The 14298-nt window shown below is 41.1% G+C and overlaps 1 protein-coding gene across 4 annotated transcripts in view; it reads left to right on the top strand.

The window, feature by feature from the left end:
- LOC144473199 (glycogen synthase kinase-3 beta) overlaps window positions 1-14298 on the top strand; it is a 66926-nt gene that overhangs the window by 28843 nt on the left and 23785 nt on the right. For 3 of the 4 annotated variants that reach the window (XM_078186847.1, XM_078186849.1, XM_078186850.1), the window contains exon 1: window positions 10829-11842. The exons of the other annotated variant lie outside the window; for it this stretch is intronic. In XM_078186847.1, coding sequence (XP_078042973.1) covers window positions 11659-11842 — 184 coding nt within the window. In that variant the 5' untranslated portion in view covers window positions 10829-11658. Of the gene's footprint in view, window positions 1-10828; window positions 11843-14298 lie in introns of those variants that run through there. 4 annotated transcript variants of the gene reach the window in all.

Genomic DNA, 14298 nt, shown 5'->3' with positions numbered 1-14298 from the left:
TGATGTATACTTTGCACTTATATTTTGTTAAATTAATTTATTATTTTCTTGAAATTAACTTTCGCTACGTTTTAATAAAATAATATATAAATACATATTAAAATTGATTTGTATCTATCGATCGATATATCAATAAAATGTCCACAGTGCAAAGAATTGAAGTAGCTGAAATTGTGGAAACTCTTCCCTTGAAATTAATTAAATAAATTCCTTAATTCAGGCATACGTTACAATAAGAATTGCAAAATGTTTAGGTAAATTTTATATTATTATTTTCAATTTGTTATTACATATCGGTCTGGTTCTTCGACTGAATCTATGTCAACTATCTCGCCATAAGTCGCTAAGCTGTCGATCGACAGCTGCACCTGAACTCGAACGCGTAACCAGATCACGTCGGAACGCAGGAAACAGACTAAGATGATCGTCGCCTTGAAAATTAAGGCTCGACCGCCTATACGAGGTTTTAGCGTTCATTAGCGATTACTAATTGGAACACAAAGACCTCGCGCGCGCGAGGGGGCAGAGCCGCTTTTCCATCGACTTCCGCGCGACAAAGGCGCCGACTCGAAGCCGAATTATAAAAGAGGAGATCCGCCCGGCCGGTATTATTCAGCGAGAACGTGTCGCAATTCTTCCACTCAATTTGTACCCTTAATTCAAACGCCCGATTAATTGCCACGAGTACCCTTTGGTGAGACGCTTGTCTACCAGAGCTCCCCCCGCGCCTCTTTCTTCCTCCTTCGACCTGGAACACGGCCAGAACCGCGCCGCAACCTGCCCGATGACGACATTATCTCGAATCTAGATTAGTGTGAACGAACTCGCGGCTGCCCTAAAATTTCCTTCCGAGTACGAGCAACCGTCTAACCCTTTTCCTACGTTTCCTTCCTCTTCTTCCGCTCTCACCGTTGAACGAATTCCTCGGATTCGACTCTCCGGTTCTGGATGAACGCTCGACGAGCATTGTTTTTTTTTTTTAGATCGTATACTTTTCCAAAACTCGAATAAATGAACTTGCTTTTAAGTTATAAAATGACTAGTTTATTAGATAGTGATTAAAATACGTTTTTATAATTTTGCTACTACTTGGAAGGAAAGTTTTTCCACTTCCTTATCTGAGCTTGGAACGACATTATTCTTGTATAATTATTTGTTTGTCTTGTCAGATAGTAGCAAAATTACGGAGTATTTTTCTTTGTTTAATACACTGATCTTTCCATCGTTTAAAAAAAAATTTAGATTACCGAATACAAAGTATTCTATTAATTTTTCACAGTGTAATTCGAGCACTTCTTTTAATCTGAAAATTGTTATTCTTGGTAAAAAGAATCGAGATCACCTTCATTTTTTGGAAGAGGCGAATTCAACGCGAACCGCTATAGCACGTGTTCTCTATAGGTTCGTTGCGCTCCAGGAAAAAGAGTCTAAAACGTTTGTACCAGAAACAGCGAGTCGTCGAGTTCGCTGAACGGGTGAATTGGTCGAAAACTTGGAAGACGATGATTCGAAAAAATATACGTCGCGTATTATTTTGGTTCTTCGAATCTCACGTGCTTCACGACATTGTCCTTTGTCGTCCAACTCGCAATGAGAGCTAGATTTTTATAGGAAATTAAGATTTTGTACCAAAAAGTACATAGATGTTTCGTCTTATCTCAAGTTATTCGATAGCAAGTCCTAAATAGCGTAAAAAAATTTTTATATATAATATAAATATATAATATAAATTTTTAGTATATCCTAGTACTCACGAATACCAAAAGCTCGTTGGAAAGTTAATAGAACAAAATTCTGTGCTATTAATTAATGCAAGATTGAAGTTTGACACACTTCTGGCAGCGCAAACAGTTTCATTGTACAACAAAAAGAATTTCTCTATGTTGCAACTGGTTCGCGTAATTGCGATGTTGATCGTTCGAATGGTCGACGTTTGTCAGAAGTGTTGATCGAGACAGATAGAACAGTTCGCGGAATTATCTTCGATCGCGATGTTCTCCGGATTAAAAAATCTGTATCTATCGGTGCTATCGTCTCGAACCAGCTTACCTAAATGGAAGTCCGACAAAAAAAAGAAAACTAGTTTATACGTGGAATAAAAATAACTGCGCGCAGTTAACTCATTCCACACAATTACGGTCACGTCACTTCAGCCATTGATAACTATGCTATATACGATTACTTATTTTTACATGTTTTTAATTACCTCGAACGATAACGAACGAAAGTATTCTAAAAGACATTGAAAGTTCGTACGATACAGTATGTGCGGTATCTGGCAATTTCTCAAATTAGCCTTCGCAAAAAGCAGCGAAGCCTCTGTTTGCACGCTGCAGAGAACACGCGTCTTGATAAAATTTGAAAAATCACTCGACGAGATGCAATTTTTTTTTCGAAACGTGCAATCAATTTGGACGGAAGGCCGTCTAAAATTGGCTCACGTGTCGAGAAAACGACGTGCTAAGAAATAAACGAATAAGATTCGTGTATCTCTTCCTTGGAAATCTCGAGCGCTCGTCGATTACGTATCAATATTTAGCTTCGAAAATTGGCCAATATTTAGCCTCGAAAATTGGCCAATATTTAGCCTCGAAAGTTTGCCAATATTTTATTCGCTGTTCGAGAAAACAGAAGCGCATAGAACCGAAGCAATGACATTATTTTTACTTTCTTTGTTACTTTATATATTCTAAAAAGTAGACAGCAGATTTTATGCATATTTTAAAAGGAAGAATTGACATTATTATTGCATTATTTTCAATTGATTAAAACTATTAATAGTAGAACTATATCTTTATTTAGCTCTAGTTTCGCATAATCATCGAACGATGACTTGCTACCTAATGCTAACGAGTTATGCAGATAATTATTTTTATTTTCATTCGTATAATATGTTTCAAAATTTTGTTTAAATACAGTATAAAATTTCGACTCTCGTCACAGGGGGTGGTGCCTCTTTTCCGACCACCGTGCGACGAACGGGAACCAATTTTAATTGCACCGCTTGCTCTATCGCCTAGCAAAATTGGGTAGTACTCGTAATCAGCTGCATAGCATCGAGGCGCAATATTTCCTGAAAGTGTGTGCTCTCATCATCGAGTAATCGAGCGCGCTCCGGAATTGGAAATAAAAAAGAAGACTTGATAAGTAGCGTGTGTATGTGTATGCGGAACGAGCACACACTCGCGCGTTAAAGCGGTCTTGCGTCAGATGATTTTCTGCGTCCTCGCCGGTCGAAGTGTATCGGTACCACAAGAATAACTGTTCAATGTACGGTCGATCTATTTATATGGCCGATCAGCTGCACGGCCCGCTCATAATTCGATTGCGTGCCCCGCGCACACACGCGCGCGCTCGCGCGCACAAACAAGCATGTGTGCGCTGCGTTACGCGTGTCTCGCATTCTTCGCCGAGGGAAAACGAGGCGTGAGAGCGAAACTGGACTCCTGCGTGTCTCCTCGGCACGATATCGCTCCATTCTGCTTGTCCGAGTCATTTAAGATTCTCTTAACGCCTCGGTTGTCCGAGGCTTTCAATCGTTCCGAATCACAATCTGTGTCAATATTATCGAACCCGCAGTCCACGGGGCGCGCTGTTTTGACGCGATCTACAATTTCGAATTCACGAGACTCTAAGGACACGTTCGCCACGAATTTCTTCAATTTTGTTTCACTGCAACAGTCTCCGTGTATTTTATGTGATTTTAATCGAATCACTGGCTACAGAAATAGACTTTTCGATGGAAACCGGTTAAATAGAAGAGTCGATTCGAGAAACAAGTTCGACGCCGTCGTCTTACAAAGAAAGACGATATTTTCGTGCCAAATGTTTCAGCGTCGGGCCAAAGTCTGCGGCAGCATAGTCGGACGCGTTTGGAAGCACGCTTGTTGTCGTTATTTTGTTGCTAATAGTCGCTTGGATAAATATAATAATTAATAGTAATAATCAGTCGTTTTTGTGAGGTTAAAATTTTTGAATCCGTCGAAGTATTATCTTCAACTTCGCACAATCTTAATATAGTAATACTATCGCTATAGTATCATGGTTTATGTTCGTTTAGCTAGTATTTGTATTTTTCGAACACACTCTGTGAATCAGAAATCACGTATCGAAGTTACGCATTCCACGTGTTTTATTTGAAAATTGTCGAAATTATAAAGAATCTGTCGTAGGAGTCGATTCAATCAATCTGTAATTCAAGCACATAGTCAATTGAAATGGCGACAATTCTAAATAGATCAGAAAGAGCAGCGCTTTGCAACGCTCAGTTTTATTTATATTTATTTATATCACAATTTGGAAAATATACTTAAATTTCTATTAAAAATTCACTTACATCTAAATTCACAATACAAAGTTATTACAATTTGTATTATCCTCATTTAAAATACATAACTCTCACGCGTATAAATTTGTATGAAAATTAATTTTAACTTTAACGTACAATTTTATCCTGCAATTTGAAATTAAATTTGTTGAATATTCTAAAATCGAAAACATAGTCAGAAAATTCGTAATTTAAATGTCTGTTGGAAACCAATTATGATTTCATATTTGTACACAATTTATAAGCCCCTCCTTAAGTAGTGGAATTAATGATCCATAAAACGCTCGGTTTCCGAAAAGACGGGCGAGCAGCCCCCGCGTAGGTACTATGTTAATGGACGATCTATGTATCAACGTAGGCACTATAAATACTGCTGGAACAGCCACCAGTCCGATCGTAAATTTCACATCCCGCCGATCAGCATAAACGATCCATTACTCCCGTGTTACGCGATCGAAGTGGACTGTCCCGCATAAAATTATCGAACAGGTGAATTTTCTTCTCCAGAAATAGACAATTTATGGATGATCCAGCCGCTTCTGTGCTCGGATGCGTCGCGGTGTTACGCGACCCAAAACGAGCCACCGATATCTCTTCAACAACTTGCAACAATCTCTCTCTCTTTCTCTTTCTCTCTCGCGTTCATCAGAAGATTTCTCAACCAATCGAATTTTTATCACCGCGCGGTTCTCGACGTGTGGGTATCGACCGATCGGTGTCCCGGCGTATTGTTCCGCGAAGCAAGGCGTTATCGGCGCGGTCCTATCCGACAATCTAAACCGAACAATGACCGACGGATCGACGGGGAATCGACTGATCGATCTTCGGGGGGATTTGGACGCGCGACGTCCGTCGCCTGGCCGCGGCGACTCCCGTCCCTGGAAAAGCGCAATCTCGTCGAAAACAATTCCGTGAAGTTTGTTCGCCTTCGGAAGAGAACCGGCAGAAATTCACCGCGGATTCCGTGGAACGCGCGCGGACTGTTTCGAAACGGCTCGCAATTATCGTCTCCGCGTGCGTCACTGTGCGCATCATTAACGCCACGTTAATGATCTTTTTAGACCCAGAAACGATAACGTCGAGTTCTACGGTGCTCGACGCCGCAAAACTGTTGGAAAATTTTCTGGATTTTACACGGCGAAAGTAGTCGCCGCGACGAAATTCTTCACCCACGTAGTTAGTATACCGTGTGTCCCGTTTAGCGCGATCGTCGAAATGTCTTCACAGAGGGATTGAAAAAAATGTTTTTATTAAAGTTGTCACGGTGGAGAACAATGTCTGATATTAATATTCTTTTTCTTTGGTTGAAATGGCGAAGGAAATTTTAAGGTTATATTTATTTAAATAGCACTGGCGTCGAATAGCAGTTTCTAAATTTGTCTAGAAATTCGCTGTTACAATATTATATCACTGAAAATTAATTAATAGTACTGAAAATTAATTAACAGTACCGGAAATAAATTAATAACACTGGAAATAAATTAACAGCACTGGAAAGACACATGGTTCTATTTGGAAAAATTATCTAGACCTTGAAGGCTGTCCCACTATTCGAAAAAGATATTAACACCGGGCCGATCTACTTTCAGTAAAAGCGTTTCATATCTTCGACGGCGTTGCGCCGCGCCGTGTAAACGGGACACGGTGCGCGTACATTCGGAATAATTAGCAAGGTCGCGCCGCGAAATCATCGAAGTCGAATTAGCTAGAGAAGAACGGGCTAATGTTCCGCCGACGGAACCAGGCCGAAGACAAATAGACCGTGTTGACGCGTGCACAATTTAAGATAAGTGGTGCTAGGCACGTGATGTTTATAAAATGTCGCATGCTACTCAGACACAACAGGTACTTATCCCAATGTTTATGGAGTCGTTAAACAAGTAAGCAAACTCCATTTTCCGAATAGATTCCATCGATCGCGCGCTCTGGTCGTGGCGAAAAAGGACGCGGAGTCCTTTGTCCGCGCCACGGGGTCACGTCTTCGGTGATTTCGATATCGAGGACTCTCGACCATTTACGGGGAACCTCCGTTTAGCGTTCACGGAACAAGATCGACAGTCTCGCCGGAGATTGAAAATCCAAAAGAAAAGTTTCTTCCTCTATCGGCGGACAGCAGGATGACCGATTTCGCGAAATTATATTTTCCTCGCTTGACTAAAATGTATCTAATAACTAATTCACGGTAATTATAATAATTATAAAGAAACGCGAGTTATTAATAAAATACTCGAAATATTATTCGATGAATTATTTGATGTGAAAGAAACTGAAAATTAAAAATGTCATGAAAGTTCTAAAAATGAGAGATATCGCGATAATAACTCGAGTAATTTGAAAAAGACGAACAATAAAAATATGTGAAAATTGCTTACAAAAGTGCCTGCAAAGAAACAATAAACAAAATATCTCCAATGTATATAAATGGTTAAAAAACCACGAGATATTTCAGAAACTACCAAAATCTTTACTTCGTCTACAGAAAAACGCTGCGCGACTAAATAAAAAAATAGCACCGTTCTAAATCCCAGCAGCGTAGACAAACAAAAATGTTTTTCGTCTCGCGCGAAATGTAAAAAAATCGTATTTCGGCCAGCCGTTTAGACCCGACACACCGCCGTGCAGAGAGATACCGATCGCTGCACCGATAAAAATCGACGCGACGCGCGCCTTTAATCCGTGTTCCTCGAATATTTTTCCGAAGAAATCGAGTTATTCGCAACGGCTCGGCCGCGCGTCTCACGTGTACTCCGTGTGTCCCGCGGGGACTGTTATCTACTCATTACGGCTAAATATAGCAAGCGCTCTAACCGGCATTCAAACAGCCCGATATCGGCGCGTACGGAGGAGCTACACCGAGCGGTTTCGACACCCGTCGCAGAATCACCGGGGATCGTCTGGCCGACGTCTAGGAATCTAGATCTCGTTTTTAGGCTCGCGTGTCCAGGATCAATGAAGAGAGGAGCCCAGACGATTAAAAGTTCGCCGGCGATAGCGAAGCCAGAAAGCTGCCACGATCGCGCGGCGCGACTCGCGATACCGGCAACTTGGTACGAGACGTTCCCGAGCGAGTCGCGTCACGAATGATTTTCCAGTTCCCTCCCCTCCCCGGGGAAAAAGTCGTCGGAGAAACCCGAGCGAAAACGGGCGCCAATTCGTCCGATCGAAATACATTAGAGTTACCGAACTGTACGTAAACTATCGCGAGCTGCGATTCGCCGCGGAGGTGAGCCTCTTGACGTCACGCGGACCTTCGTGTCTTATTTGTGCCGATCTTGGTTCGTCAATTATCAGATCAGCTGATAAACGCCGGGTCACGAGACTCGCTTCAACTTCCAGTTCAACTTCGTCGGGAGACGCGACACTTTTTTTTTTCTTCGGCTTCGTCGCGCGAAGAGGTTAGCCTCGCCGAGGCTGATCCAGTTTCGAGTTTCTAATCTTTAACAGCTGGTTGGGAATACGGGGCGAAATGATTGGTTGCAATGACGGGGAGGCGTTATCGAGAGCCGTTGTTGCACAATCGGGTCGCGGCGCTGTCACTATTTTGGAACTTAACGGTTAATTTTGTTTGCATTGTCGTCGTCGTCGTCGTCGCGAGTGACGTTTCCATTAGCCGATCGTTCTGTCAATAATGGCCACGCGCGATTCGCGTCCTCTCTTGTCGCGAAATTTCTCATCTGCGAGCGTAATATCCCCGGCTTTGTGCGCCGAGGTTGAGAGACACCTATCAGTCGATCCTGCAGCGCAGGTGAAGATTAAATAGCGTTAATAAAGTCCGCGACGTATTTATTACTTCGTTAGAGTTCAGCTTGGTTGTCATTGCTTGTAATATTATTCTAAGTAATTATTCCATCGATTTATTCGATTCGTTTCTCATGAATTATTCGAATAATAAAATTGTCCCGATAATAACGCGATTAATCGTCGATCGTCTTTATTCTGCGCAATTTTTTCGCTTGTGTTGCAAATACGAGTCCTAACATGCGCGATGACATTCTCCGCGCACCGGAATAGTCGAATCTCGAAATAACGACTGCGAAATAACAATCTTCGGATCTGGTTGATTTATGCTCCTGCTGTAAATATTATTTTATTCCGTAGCTTTCGACAGCGTTAGTGCAAATATCCACGCTGGTGCTATATTTTAATTCGGCCGAAAATGTTCTACATCTGACATAAGCGAAAACACTGAAGCTTGTTGTTGTAATTTGGTAGGATTTGAGAAAAAAGATCGAAATTGCAAAATTCATAAAGAAACGCGGTAGAAAATAAAAGTTACATTAACAACTGTCCTGCACCGTCAGGGTTAAGTTTATAGAAAAATGAACGTGTTTAGAAAGAGAATCTTGTAAAATATGTCGACGAAAATTGGTGAATAAAATTATAAATGATTAGGAGCATACCCAGAAATAATTTTGTCACGAAGGTTCGTCGTTTGAGTGTTAATCACGCTTTTATAATCAGGAGTATAGTTCCACCCTCCTATTGAACGATAGTAGTATATTTTTAAATGCATTAGTTCACAGAACACCGGGCGCGAGTTTCGACGAATTCACTATTTTTACACCAATAACAACGCTCGCTCATTACCGCGAAATTCTTAACAAGAACTGACACGTTCTATTTAATTCGACGTAATGTCCGTCATCGACGACTCGGCCTACTATAAATAGACTTTATCGCGAATAATCCTCGCGCGTCGCGCGGTCTCGCGCCGAGTTTGTTGCCGCATGCAAATGAAATGTGTCCGGTTTCTTTCCTTCCCTACCGTCGTTGAAATCTTTCACGTCGCCGCTTGCTCAATTCCAGTAATTCGTTCGACGGCGTTTTAATCAATGAATCGTCACGAATCCACGGGGGCCACACGAATCGTCGTCGAATGACATATCTGATGCGCTTATAGCGTATACGAAATTTTATGTTGTAAGTCTCACTCTGTGAATGCAAGTGTGTAGTTGCGCAATAGATCTGTCGTATTTTTCGCTAATATTTACTTGGAACAATACTTGGAATAATACTTGGAGCAATCACGGAAAAATAAAGATACTTCAAGAATAATAAAGTTTCTTTAAGCAACAAGATGCGAGTTCTTTTGTTGCAGCATTTAATTGCAGATGTAACATGTGATTATACAAGGAAATGTGAGCGAATAACTTTTGTTCATAATTACAGTCGTAGTTGGTATGCGAGACGTTATATTTTAACAATAATCGCACCGGCATTTTATATAATATCCATTTCTATATTCTTAAAAAGAGTCATCTTTTTTTATTTACCAATTTTGAAATATCTCTGTAGAAAATCCTTTGACTGTGATGGAAAATTACAAGTCTTCGTCTTCTACCGTTGTTTAATTTCTTCTATCTGGAATTTTAAGTAAAAACGCTTAAAACGTATATTGAAACTTAATTAGACAATAAAAAACACTGCTTAATTCCGGAAATTCACGAATATTATTGGTGGACAATCTCCGTTACGTTGATGTCAATGAAGACGTTTTCATAAGAAATTGTATATTACTTCATACACAAAATTATTAAACAAAGTATGTAGAATATTTCTGTACAGGTTATAACAGTTACTGATTCGTAAAAAGTGTTCTATAAACAAAATTAAAGAAAATATGGCGCTGAACGATTTCCAGCGTGATGGACTATATGAACCGATATACTCTTTCATTTAAAATCGGAGTCCATAAATAATAGACGAATTTCAAAATTACAGAAGATAGTTGTCTATTATGCTTCTTCCATCAAATCATAAAATAGTTGCGCTCGTGGCTGCTTAACAAATATTCGTTCCATAATTTTTTGCACTAATCCCAAACTACCGGCATTTTTTTACATTATCTGTAGAAATGATATAGTCTGTGTAAAAGCAACGTAACTTCTTAAAAATCATATATTTCTCAGTGAAACTTTGAAAAATGATATAAAACAAATTTTCTACGTAAAATTAACATTACAATTTTCTTTTTGCTTTCTAAAATTATATTATATCCAAACACCCGTGCTTTGAAACTTTGAATACAATTTTTCCACACTGCGCTTTTACTTTGTTTTTTATTACGTTCGCACCGTTTATGCGACGCAAACGAAGCAGAAATTAGTCTTTTATCATAATTATCTATGTTCGGTAAAAATTAGAATTTGATCTATCTAAAATTCAAAGAACAAGAATCGATTATTTTCTGTAACCTACAAACAACAAGTTTTCGTCATTTGGCTATCGATGTTTATCAACAAAACCACGAAATTTTCGTCGTGCGAACGTTACCGCGAAAATCAGCAAACCTGCGAAACAGTTTCGGTGGTCGTTCAATTCCCGAAAGGTTTATTAAGAGTCACGGGAACGAAAGGCGTGCCGAGGAAAATATCGCGATGTTCACTTTCGCGGCTAACATCCGCAACATCCCCTCCCCGCTGTCGGCCGGCTGCCCCCCTCTCGGAAGCTGATTCTTCCGCGAGCAATGGCGATTGGCGGCGCGTTCGGTTTAGTCGCGTGCCGAGACGCCGCGGAACGAGAACGTCTCCGTCGACGTAGCTGCGTGGAACGCGTCGTGGTAGACAAGAAGCAAGCAAGCAAGCAAGCACGCACGCAGAGGCCGGAGACAATCAATCCGCTGGCACGGGTGTCGCGTGACATCGTAGCGTGTGTGTCGGCAGTACAGGATCTCGTATCGTTCCCTATCGAACTCCTGCATTTTGAATACGTGATTGGTGAAACCAAACCTGAAGAACAACGACAGTGAAATTTACAATTTCGAAGTTTCTCGTGCGACGAATTCGAAGCGATACGCATTCGAAGGATAAACGATTTCGATTTGTTTTCAATATCGCGGCTTCTAAGAAGTTGTAGCCCTGTATCTAGAGGCGTGCTCTATCGCCGGCGAGTGCGCCACACGGTATCTCTCGTGCCGGGAGAGGAACAATGGTACCCTTTACGGCCCCGATTCTCCAGAACGGCACGTAATCCCGCCCTCGATAGGATCTGCAGATCCTCGACCCGACTCGCAAAGGATTATTAGTAATTCGTTGAACATTTGGGCCTCGTGGGGGCCTTGTATAAACGCAGTGTCCTTCGACTGACTTAGAAACAGCCGGTCTACTACAGCCCCGATCTTTTTCTTCGAAGAAAGTGACTCGATAAATTCCAGAACCTCGTGGTCGATTTCGGCCGGTGTACCGTTCCTATTGACGCGCGCTGTGCTAAAACGTGTCGAGCAGAGGTGTCTCGCGGTGGATCGAGCTCGTCGTGAAAACGTGTGCACGGTGTTGAATCGTCGATGAGCCAGATAGACACGTTCCACGAGTTCCCGGAGCTGTATTGTCGCCATGGCGCCGGCCACGACGCTGGACTGGTCAGAACCGTGCCAACAGTGGCGTTACCCGAAACTCTGCCCGTCGGGCCAGCAGAAGAATGAAAGGGTGAACAGTACGATGGAGCTCGGCAGCAAGGAGGCGAACACCGTGTACAAAAAGTTTTGCAAGTTCTTGCGGAGGCTAGGGAACAGGAAGCGTAAGTTTTCTTGCGGGCAGGCTTTCGTCGAGCTTCTTCTTTATCTCGCGGTCGCGCGCGCGTCTTGGCAGATCCGTGGGAATGTCGGAGGACGTTACCGAAAATAAGAGCAAAATAGAGTAATAGGTCTATCGGTGCGCGGATCGCGCGAATTTATGGCATATTAATAGCGGTGACGCCGTGACGCCGCGCGTTAACCCTATGACGAATACGAAAGCAGTAATTAAAACCCTTGCCATGCTTCGACGAGTCATGGCACGCGACGAAAATTTCTAGTAATAATTTAGTTGGAATGCTATTTTTTTATAATAAAATTCTAATCTCTTGTCAACGGTCTTTAAACATCGTAGCGGCTATAAACACGCGATAAATCTAAATTGTCTTTCTTTTTAGAAAATATTATGATCGAACAATTTCTAATCGTTGCGACTATGAAGAGAATGGTACGGCGAAGGGTTAAGTGAAAAAGCATAGGGAATTTACTAATGAACTATTTTTGTTCGCAATTATAGTACGCTTATTCGCGCGTGCTTCGACTTGTCGCGATCACCTCTCGACTCGAGCATTGTTGACGTTTTACACGTTTCCACAATGTCGGACATACGTTATCCGGTCTCTCTCTCTCTCTCTCTCTCTCTCTCTCTCTCTCTCTCTCTCTTCGGTTTGTAGAGAAGTTTCGTGGCGTTGTCGCGATTGAATTGAATTGAAAAAGCCAAGGTCCGAAACGTTTAAGCCGAGACAGCGGTTAATTGGTTCGCCTTGCTGCATCTATTTTACGAAACGCATTTCAATTTGTTTTTCTCTTTTTCCGAACCAGCTGCCGAAACAATTTGTATCGATTAACCTTTTAAGTGTTTTAGAGAGCCGCGTTTGTTGTTTACTATGCGTTAACGAACAATTTCTGTCATAATTTTCATATAATTTGTAAGGGCAGAAGGTTCTTAAGAGGGAGAAGACATTTTTTCCACGTTACTTGCGTGTTCGTGTCAGTACTTAAAGGGTTAATAATACTATATTTCCTCCAACGCTTAATTAGAAAATATCCTACAAATATTGAGGAAGGGAAAATAGCAATATTGTGACTGTGATTAGGTTGTTACACTTGATCTAATTCTAATTATGCGCAAAGGGATTGAGGGAGGGCTGATGCACCTTTTTGACATAAATTGTGAAATTGGGTGGTCTAGTTTCACGTTCTCTATGAAAGTGAATTCCTCTAAAATTAATTTCAAGTTTTAATTATTTCAATAAGAGAAGGTATATGTTTTTCTAAAAAAGATAATCAAATTGTTCAATCCATATTTTTAATATTAAGTATAAGGTGAACAAGATTTTATGCTGAAATCTTTATTCTCGTCGAATTAACGAAGCTCTTAATCTAACAATAAGTAAAATTCTCCTGTTCGTTATTATTATTATTATCGTTATTTTTCTCGCGAGAGCTGCTCTGTTTTCCACTATTATCTCTCAATAAATCCAACATTGTCTATTGTCTCCGATAGCAACGATTGCGTAGCGATAATATTACAAAACTCGACAAAGTTTCATTACGGCACTTTCTCGTAATACTTGCAATATTCTATCGAAATAGATTCTAACTTGAACGAAATTATTACCAACAGGACCGTTCTGTATCGTTACAGCGTTCACTTTCGGTCTGTAACATGCCATCTAATATGTCTCTTCGTCGAAGGAGGAGTGTTGACCATTTATTTCTTTTTTGTTTGATCTGGGAATTTTGATTTCATTGACTAATCTCGGGGATCGAAGAACGAGGGATACACTGCGATCGATCGGAAGTCTTGATAATTATTGGAAACAGAGGGCGACCTCGCCGATTCCAATGAGCTTGAGATAATGTTGTCAAGGTCAGTCTGAACAATTTTTCCCCCGTAACACGTCTTATCGCCGCCTCGGTTTCGGAGATAATCTCGGAAAAATATATATTTCTAACTCTGTGTACTTAACCTTCTTTCGTCCCATTGGATTGTTTCATTAAATTAAATGTTGCACAAGCGACGAGACGATTTCACAGGCCGTAACAAACATCGAAGAAAAAGCTTCGAGTATTCGACGAAAATAGATATTTGTAACTTCCGCAATTGTTGTCAACGGTCGAACGCGAAGCAGAAATTGATTTCGGAGGAGACTTAGAAATGGGAGGATAATAATTTGTATTTTTAAACATCTTATTGCCGGACATCCTCCGGCTTGTTTGCGAGCTTTTGCACAGAAGAGCGTTCTGCCATTTCAGCGTAGAAAAGGTTAGAAACACAGAAGTGGCATCGGCAAGAAAGAAGTATTCAGCGGGAAGTAATACACACGACCCGGTGACATTTATCCGTTGTTATTCATATTTATTTTTGTTGTGCGCTTCTCGGCCCACGCGAATTTATTTTTCTCGTACGTCAAGAGCTACGTCAACTTTCTGCTTAATGTCAAGAAAAAAGAAAAGA

This window comes from Augochlora pura, chromosome 7 (genome assembly GCF_028453695.1).
Source record: "Augochlora pura isolate Apur16 chromosome 7, APUR_v2.2.1, whole genome shotgun sequence".
NCBI classification, from domain to species: Eukaryota; Metazoa; Arthropoda; class Insecta; order Hymenoptera; family Halictidae; genus Augochlora; species Augochlora pura.
The sequence above is the reverse complement of the archived record's forward strand: the minus strand, read 5'-3'. Positions and strand labels throughout refer to the sequence as shown.